General features: G+C 41.3%; 1 protein-coding gene across 1 annotated transcript; it reads right to left on the bottom strand.

Annotated features, from left to right (window-relative positions):
- Positions 1–4,118: 4,118 nt before the first annotated feature.
- LOC133169936 (mucolipin-1-like) lies at positions 4,119–9,528 on the bottom strand. The gene is made up of 13 exons (XM_061302484.1): positions 9,177–9,528; positions 7,917–8,149; positions 7,386–7,547; positions 7,063–7,219; positions 6,719–6,800; positions 6,543–6,639; positions 6,333–6,432; positions 6,139–6,245; positions 5,356–5,505; positions 5,177–5,278; positions 4,975–5,097; positions 4,334–4,540; positions 4,119–4,253 (listed from the first exon to the last, which is right to left on the bottom strand). The coding sequence occupies exons 1-13, from the start codon at positions 9,211–9,213 to the stop codon at positions 4,119–4,121; spliced, it is 1,692 nt and encodes a 563-aa protein (XP_061158468.1). The 5' UTR covers positions 9,214–9,528.
- Between the last annotated feature and the right edge of the window lie 32 nt (positions 9,529–9,560).

Genomic DNA, 9,560 nt, shown 5'->3' with positions numbered 1-9,560 from the left:
ACTCAAAAAATTAAACGACACGAGTCTGTTTAATTGCACAGTAAATATTGAAAAGAAAATACTGCAACAAATAATGATAACCCACCGAGTAGTTTATATGACTATTGTCCCCTGAAGGTATCATTCAACAGACAGCGCGCCATGCAGAAATTGAAAGGAGTGAATAGCGAGGGGGGGGGCACAGTTTTTTCTAAACACAGCCAATCACCTCCCTATGTGAAGGATTATTCAAATCGGAGATGATGTCACCTCTTGCAAGTCACCCTATCTCTTGCCAGAGTTTTTCCGAGTTGTCTGTTCCCTCCTTCTAGGCCTCCCAAGACCCCCTTTCTGTCTAAAACCTTTTCTTCTTTTCTTCACGGATGAATGCATGCACACACCCACACACGCATGCACACGCAGACACCCACATTTTCCACGTTGCATTGCAAGATTGTAATCTGTCTCTAAATCGGTGCTTTTGTTTGACTACCACATAAGGAATGAAAAGGAAAAACTTGCCAGATTTTTAGAATGATGTGCAATGCATCATGATTTTTGTGACCAAATAAATAGAAAGTAATTTTGGCATCCATGACTTTAAACATGGGACACCTGTTGACCTATTCAGCCAATGCAAACAGAGCGGAAATTGTGGTAACCAAAAGAAATCAAAAGAAGGAGCGCCAGTGTTTTGGTTAACTGGTGTACAATTAGACAGTGACGGACATTGTTTCACAGCTTACATCTTTTGTTTGGGCGCCGGCCGCGCTCCTCATCAGAATGAGGCTTTTCATCATGGACTGGGTGGGCATGCCGCCTGTCTGACTGTCTGCTGGGTTGTTGCTCAGCTCCCAGCAGCCGCCGAGCCAGTCTGGATGCGCCAAGCTTTTGTGTCCTGCTCGATTCCGGATTGTCGGCCTTGCTCTTTTATCCCCGAATTTGGATTCTCTATCTCAAAGTCGCTCACAGATTCTCCTGGATGGTTTTCTTTCAGTTCCTCAACTGTCTATTGACTCCTCTCCATCATCTTCAACGCTAATAGCCATTAGAAAGCTTTTCCCTTCTATTGCTCTCGCATTATCTGCTGTTTAACAATGCTCGACTTGCTTTTATCAACTAACCGACCCATTAAAATGACATAACGTTTTGGTAAACAGCTGATCGTACCATACACAGGAAGTTGTGTTTATATAAAAGCGAAGGAAACCGTGAAGAGGGCGGAGATTCCAGGAAGCTCCCAATGCACGTTGGGCTTGATGCTGATGGACATATTGGCATGGCCCACAGAAGCAGAACAAAGAGAGGAAGGTGTTTTCTTTTTCACATGCTGCAATAGAGACAGGAAAAGGCCGGGCTGTGTACCCCGCTGTATCGCTTCCGACTGTGTTATTTATCTCGTTGTTTTGTCCTGACCGTGTCCAGCTGCTGAGCAACAACACACCAAAAAAAGGCAAACTCACAAATATAGATATTATTTCGACGGAGTAAATGTCATGTTGCTTCATTCATGACCTCAAGCACATTCACTGGTGTCATCCGCATGGCCAAACCGCGCAAGAAAACAGCATTCGACACGCCCTTCACATCAGACACACACATCAAGCGATTCTCAAATCAAGCTCTATTGAAGTGTTCTCATCTGGCTAATCATTATGTGATTATTATGTTTCAAATGGAGAATGAGAAGATTAGCATATGCAGGTGCAGCTCACGTTAACTCCCCGATGAGCAAACTGTGCCAACACAGCAAATCTGTCCAAAGTGATGACGGGCAACATGTGAAGACGAAGAATCATAATAAAGATAATTATGCTCAATGGCATTATGATGCTTCTTCGTGGCCTCGGTTGCCATAGTAACAGTTAACATGGTGGCGCAGGTTTCCTCTTGATGCTGTCCAGAGCAGGTTGTCCGGTTCCTGCCTATCTGATTATAAGTGCTTCATCTTTTTCCCCGGTAGCATCCTTGAGTAAATAATGCATGAGCGTACTAAGGATATCGGACAGCGGCTGCACTCTCAGAAGTGAGTGTACACAAACTGCCTGTAGCGCACTTTCTTTCATTTTCATCCATTGGGCTTTTGCATCTTTGGTAATATTCATCATTCTTTGGCCGTAGCACAACCTCGGGGTAGTTTATGATAATGAGATATAAAGATAGTGGCGCAGATGAAGAGCAATTGGTATATAGACACATTTATCTTCCACATGGGCAGGAATCTTTACTTAACGTCTCATCTTTTTAGTTTCCAGATTTGTACACATTTTATGACTGGCTGGTGGCGTCAGACAGAGCCAGCTTTCTCCCTCTAGTGGTGGCACACCCTGACGGAATATCAGCCCATTCCCAAAGGACCCATTAAAGTGAAAAATTCACAATTGTCAGGTTCACCATTCATGAATACAAGTCGCCCCCACCCATGTAAAAAAAAAAAAAAAATACAAGTGGTACGAGGTGGCTGTAATTACAGTACCTACATGTGATACCTCATGTGAGGTAAACAAAAAACGGATACCTGGTGCACCTTGTAGTTGACTAAATAAACATCCTTTGGGCCTCTATATTCAAAGAAATACGGTATTTAACATATTAGACATCAAGAAATATTTTCTCATGAGATATGAACACAGATGAATTAATGACCATAAAATCATAATTGAAACCTTACACTTTTGCGACACAGTAAATCAGCTGTAAATACAAACAAACACTTGATACCAAGAGACTAGATTATTTTTTCAACACCTGTTCGGTGTTGTTAGTTTAATTTCCTAATGTGTGTAAGCCAACATCTTTACAAATATTCAATATTGGAATAACGTCACAAGTAACTAGTTTCACAAAGGCCTTCTTTGCAGAGGCTGACAAACTAGTAGCTAAGACATCCTTTTTTTTTTCTAGTAAATTCAAGTACAATAAAATAAACTTCCCAGAGTTGTCAGAGCCCATGCGTTATTGACTGCAAAGAATTCTTTGTACTGACCCAGTGCGCTCTTTAGTTCTAATGTGAAGGCATTTGAGCAATTTAAGCTGTCACCCTAAAGTGCAAATGAGCGCACATAAATATTAACAACTGAGCGGTGGTGTGATTCTAAAAGAACTCAGGAGAAAGGAAAATAATTAAATTCCTTTTTACCTTTCAAGTGGAGACCAATTTTATCCACTGAACGGTGCCCTTCACACAGCAAAACGGAATGACATTAGCATTTCATTAAATCCATCTCAACATGTGTTCCCTTTAAAACGGATTACTCGATTTTTCATATGCCCTTACATCAGATAAAATAAATGAGCAATTACCTTTTCTCAAATGGTTTCGACTTAAGATAAAACATAAACCCGGCCTAAAGGGTTAGGCTTTGGCAAAATATCCATTAAAATAATAATAATACAAAAATAAAACAACTAAATCACAATGCTATTTTCCCAGAAGGAAATTCCCTACCTGCATGCGGCACATTAAAAGCAAATAGTAAGAAACGTTTCATTGCTTAGAGCATTTTTTTTTTTTTTTTTTACAGTTCATACATATTGATGAATAACCGGTTGGCTACAGGGCTCGTCCCTGCGCGTGCAGCCATCGAGAATTTTTCAGGCGAGGGAGGAAAAGAACAAAGGGAGGAAGAATGGCGGGGACTACCGTTTCTGACTGTAAATGTAGCAGAAGGCAATTCATGCATACAAATACAGTACATTATGCAAGTCTTCTGCTGATGGAACATTTACAAGACGCAAACCTCTTTTAAGAGGCACAGCGAATCCTGACGCCTACTGTAAAATACCAAAGTCAACGGTGATGCTGTTTTACAGTGTCCACTGGCGTAATTTCAACGGAAGATGATTCACACGGAACAAAAGCCAAAGCGGGTCGTTTGGCCTGAGTCTGCATGGAAAGTGCTACAGTAAAAAGCTCGATTAAGAATGCAAAATCTAAAACATGAGGAGGGGGAGTGGTTCAAGGTCAGTCAGTTCTCTGCGCAGGCATCGTCATCCTCCCTGCTGAGACTCTGCAAAAAGGAAAAGCATTGGAGTTGAATTGAAAGTGGTCACCGACAGTGTCCGGTTGAAATCAGATATCTAGAAGAAGAAAAAAACCCCGCATTCATATTAAATAGCCGATCAGCCCCTCCCCCTCCTCACCAATCACAGCAGCAGAAAAAAGAGCACGACGACCCCTCAGGACCTCGGAACTTGCCGGAGCAAGGTGTGTCGGTGCACTCAGCGATGAATGCCTGAAGATCAGTGATGCGAACCTGCTCTTGCGTTTGGGCCTGTTTATGAACAAACAAATCCACCAATGTCACATTCCTCTCTGATTTGGAAAGCTATTCTCCTGATTGAGCGACCGTACCATAATAGTGTCGTAGGCTCCGGTGATGAGCGCGATGAAGAGTGACAGCACCATGTAGATGAAGAGGGAGATGAAGGTGTAAAGGTAGACCTGGCTGAAGATCCACACCAGCGTGCCGGTTTGCTCCATCTCGGCGAACGTCACAAACATGTCGTCGCCGTTGATGAGGGAAAAGAGGCACTCGGATACCATGGGCAGGGAGCGGAACTGCTCGTGTAGGGGGAAGTTCAGAAAAAGGAAGACGTACATCAGACGAAGCAATTCTGTGACGGTGGTGGACGTTAGTGCAGACAGCACAGAATGGGAAATGAAATCGGTTTCTGTGGTCATCAAACAGCTGCTTAGCTAAGTGTATCGCCAGCCCCTAACTCTTGAAAAAAAAATCATAATAAAAAATAATAAGTAAAAAAAAAAAACAATCCTAAAAATAAACCCAAGAAAAGCAAAACCGCTCTGTACGGGTTCTGGTCTAAGCTTAACACCTGCAAGCTGACAAGTTGGTAACATGAGATGCACCTGTCCATCAATTTTCTATAACGTTGGTTTGTCCTCTTTCAACTCACGGGTAACAGGAGCCTATCCCGGAAGACTTTGAGCGAGAGGCTGTGTAAACCTCGAAAGACTGGTGATGTGTACGCTACCTTGGTATGATACGGTCCCAGGACGATCCATCCGCAGAAGCAGTATCCCAAATATATAGCGGCTGCACAGCAACAGAAGCGGATGACATTGGGGAATGCCGCTCTGAGCGTCACAATCAAGATCTGGGTGGGAAAATAGAACGGCAGGAAATAATAATTCCTTCGGAGAGACAAAACCAAATGTCTGATTTGAGTGTCTTACGTTGTATTTTTGAAAGAAGCTGAGATAGCGGATGACTCCCACCCACACTAAAAGCGTGGACGTTCCCAGCAGGATTGCGCACGAGTCATATGATGACAAATTCTGCATCAAAATAGCCGTGATTCATTCACTTATTCGTCAAAACAGGTCACGTTCTCAACCTAGTTCCAATGTATTACCTTGGATTCGATTCCAATTTTGATGAAGCTGCCGATGATTGTAAACATGTCACTGACAATGAGGAGAATATACCAGCCGTTGATGAACTCCATTCGGTCTCCGCAGCTCACACCACGGTCGAGTCTGGTCTGGAAAAACTGTGCGTATTCCTAAAAAGATGCATTTTTTCTTTTTACAGTAGCCTGCAAAATTGCTTTGAACTTTTCAATCATTTCGATATCGAAATATATGAAAAGCAATCATCAATTAAATGAGCCCCGGATGTGTTTAATACAAAACGCACAATACACCGAAAAAAGTTTCTGTCTTCATTTACGTTCACGAAGGCGTCTTGACTCTTGACAACGATACGCCTCACGTGTGTCCTTGACCTGTTTGAATGTTGTAACGAGGTGTTTGAAAGGAAACCAAACACCACTGGTGTTGTCTTACACGGCCTCCTATTGTTTTGGGTATCATCAATATTTCAGAATATTGCGGCATTCTCTACGAAATAATACGGTTTTAACGACTTCTTTTAAAGCCTCTTCGGAGCACTTCTCGATAAGTAATATTGAGATTAAATTGGTTAATGCGATCAATGGATGGATAATGGCAAATGTTTCAAGTCGATGCAGGTATGTAACAGCGCCACCCATTGGCCAGCAGCAAAACAGCAGTAATAATTTGATGCAAATTATTTTGCTCATAACAAAACCAATTCTTGTTATCCATGAATTTTGAAATCTAAATGTTTACATGAGGTACCGAGAGACGGTACGATTTGTGTTTTGGTTCCTTACGTGCTGCAGAAGAACACCTCTGAGGATGGAGCGTCCACACAGCAACAGAGAAAGCAGACAAACGAGAGCGACCAACACATCGAAGAACACTCGGGCGTAGTTCTCCGCTAACGGGTGAGGGGAGAAATAATGGACGATTGAGGATCGAATGAAGATCAATAAAGTTAGGCTTCCTCTGCTTGCTGTCTACTCACCATGTCCGGAAACATTAGGATCCTTGCATTCCTTTATGGAGGCTCGGTTCTGTAAACTGATCTTAACTTTGCCACTGTGAGCTCGGTTATCCATGAGGATCTATAATAGTACATACAACAACCATTTAATTTCAATGAATAGAGAAATACATGAAATACAATATCTGATTCAAAGATCACATTTTGTTAGAAAGGAGATGAAGAGCTCACCGTGATCGCAAAGGTGTAGCAGTTTGGTATTTCATTGTTTATGATGGTCTGTATGTTGATAGCCTTCAGCCGGAAGTCGACCGTGACATTGATCAGCCTGGAGATAATGTGAAAGTCGATTACAGTGTACAAACCTTATGGGTGATAAAATTCAGAGATATAAATTAGAATTTAACTTGTAAAAATTGAGAGTGAAGTTTCTGTAGTCACTTTTTCCAGGGGCAAAACCAAAAGCCGGCGGATCGATTCCGATGCAGTCTGAATAAAGGAAGTAGTAGTCTTAGAGGAACCAAATAATGTCACGTGTGGAAATATTAAAAGCACAGATGAATCACACGCCTCACTTTTCCACTTCCTTCAAAGCGCAGAATACGGAAAAAAACATTTTGAGTGCGATTCGCAGGATTGGTCATGCAATCGTAAAATACTTTGTCTGCTAAGTTACATATTGACTCAAATGTTGACATGCAACTCAAAGTCAAAAAAATAGATGAATGCACAAATAAATAAATAATCCTACCGGTGATAACATGAGGATCGATGTCAAAAGTGTCATTGACTGGGACGATGGCGCCCCTCCTGTAATACCTCTGGCAGAGCGAGAGTGCACTTCCATTGAAGCCGACACCTTGTACATAAGCGTACTGTCCCAGTGAGATCTGAGGCAGAGCTAGATACTAGAAACAAGGGAAATGCACCGCTTAGATTTCATGAAAAAGTTCCGTTCAAATAAAATCCTCAAAATCAGATCATTAGTCTCTATTGTACAATTAAGAACAATCAAAACGTTATTGTGAGCAAGATTAGGTTTTGATCATTTTCTGGGGCAACTTTATATGCTACCTGCTCAATGGCAAAGGTGATGTGGCTCTGCAGTTCTTTCTGCGTGTGAACAGCCTGTGGAGTGTTGTCCTGGTAATTCTTCAGGAAGAGATGTTTGAATGTGGCTGTGTTTTCTTCTTTAAAGGTCACAACCATCTGGTTGCTTAGCCCAAACAGCACCAACTGAGAGGAAGGGAGAAAAGGGAAATACTCAACAAAGGATCAAACTTAAAGTGGAAGTGCCCCCACTAGTCTAAACAAAGCATTCTGACTAATATTGTTTTTGCAGAATATAAGTTACATAGCAAAATTAACTTGTTTTTATCCATTTTAGGTGGCGGCCATTCCGGCACTTACTGTCGACTTAAAATGACATCACAGTCGCCAGGTCTTGGGTCACAACCAATCACGGCTCAGTTTCAGAAAACCGACGAGCCGTAATTGGTTGAGATCTGACAACTGTGAGGTCATTTTCAGTCGACGGCAAGTGGCAAAATGGCCGCACCCGGATTTTGGGCAATTGAAAACCAAAAAGTGTCCATTCTTGCTTACCTGCACTGTAACAATGATGATTTTGAGCAGCTGCAGTCCTAGCTTGAATGGTTTGCGTCCCTTGGCATGATATTTATCACAAGGGCTCATGAAGAAATATTTAAGCTTCCTCCTCAGGGCTTCTTCCTCCTCTTCATCGTGATGCTGGTGCAAATCAGAGCTCATTTGTCCATCCTCAAGAAGGTTCCGCGACCCATAGCTAAGACCCTTGGAAGAGAGTAGCCTGTCATTCTCTGCAATAGAAGAGAAAGAAACGACAGAATATGAATGAAGTTGAGTCTGATTTGATCTTTTGGTATTCATAATCTTTGTATGCTGCAGGATTTTTCAAACGACCGGCGGCCGTGACTTGGTTGATTGTATTGTATGTCAAACAAAGTGCTAAATATGCTGCATTTCCCATAATGTAAAAGAGCTCAATAAAGGTTGAGAAACACATATTGGTGACATCATCAGTTCAAAAAGGACTTTTAAAACTTCAGATAATGTTATCAGATGAAATCAATTCCATATTGCTTGGGCTCTCGTTCTGGAGGAGCACATTAGCTCACTCAGAGGAAAGCACCATTGAATTGTTGTTTGTTTTTTAAAGTGCAATCTATGAATTGACAGCAAAAAGCTGCATCATTTCCATTGTTCTGATGTCATTTCTTTAAGCCTCACATGCTATATGGAACTGTTTGATATGGTATATGATGAGCCATGTTAGAATTAAGAGATTTGAAAATCACTTTCACTATTTCTGTTCTATTTCGTGGATAGTTTCTGACTATAGTGTTTGTTACTCAATTAATGTACTGGATCCAATGCCAGTATTATGCTGTGGTTATGACTCATTAGTTTGGCCGGTCATGTCAGTCACGCCTTTGGAAAGTTCGTTCCGTTTCTGTCAATATTCTGGTTTGTTCTTGCCTCCCGGGTTGTTTCTGTATATGCTAATAGAATAAAAACAGTTTATTGTTAGATGCCAGCCATTGTTTTCACGCATTCTTTATGATAATCAAATTATGTCGATTAATGTAGATTTTTTTCATCCTCGCAATAGACTGGACTTGAATAAATGCAAGAGAAACAGCTCGATTTGTATTGCATCACATAATAGCGAAAGAATTGCTTCAAACTGAAATGAATGAATCCACCTGCGCAAATATTTAACTTCCTAATACATTATATCATTATATTACATCTATTATATTATTATTATTTCTGAAAGCACAGCCATCTCTAATTGAATAGAAGCAGAAGAGGACAACAACAAACCTGTGGAAAGCTCCTGAGTGCACCTCGGTGATGCCATGATGCTCTTCGGGCGGTCACACGGGAGACAAAGAACTCGATATTACCGCAATAACTTCGCCAGGACGGTGATCATTTTTTATCATTTCTATTTTTCGGTTCACATTGATACATAATGAATACATCGCATCGCGGTGTACAGACAGGCGGAGGCAGAGTAGAAAACACAACACAGCTTCCTGGATGACACGTGACTTCATCATGTGACATGACGTAATGTAAACGTTGACTCATTACGTCAACTATATGACAATTGCACATAGAATAAATCAAAATATAATAATTGTCTATTATTAATAGTATGTAAAATATACTCAGTTATTATACTCGTCAATCATGACTACGAGA

This window comes from Syngnathus typhle, linkage group LG17 (genome assembly GCF_033458585.1).
Source record: "Syngnathus typhle isolate RoL2023-S1 ecotype Sweden linkage group LG17, RoL_Styp_1.0, whole genome shotgun sequence".
NCBI lineage: Eukaryota > Metazoa > Chordata > Actinopteri > Syngnathiformes > Syngnathidae > Syngnathus > Syngnathus typhle.
This window is presented reverse-complemented; position numbering and strand designations above follow the sequence as displayed.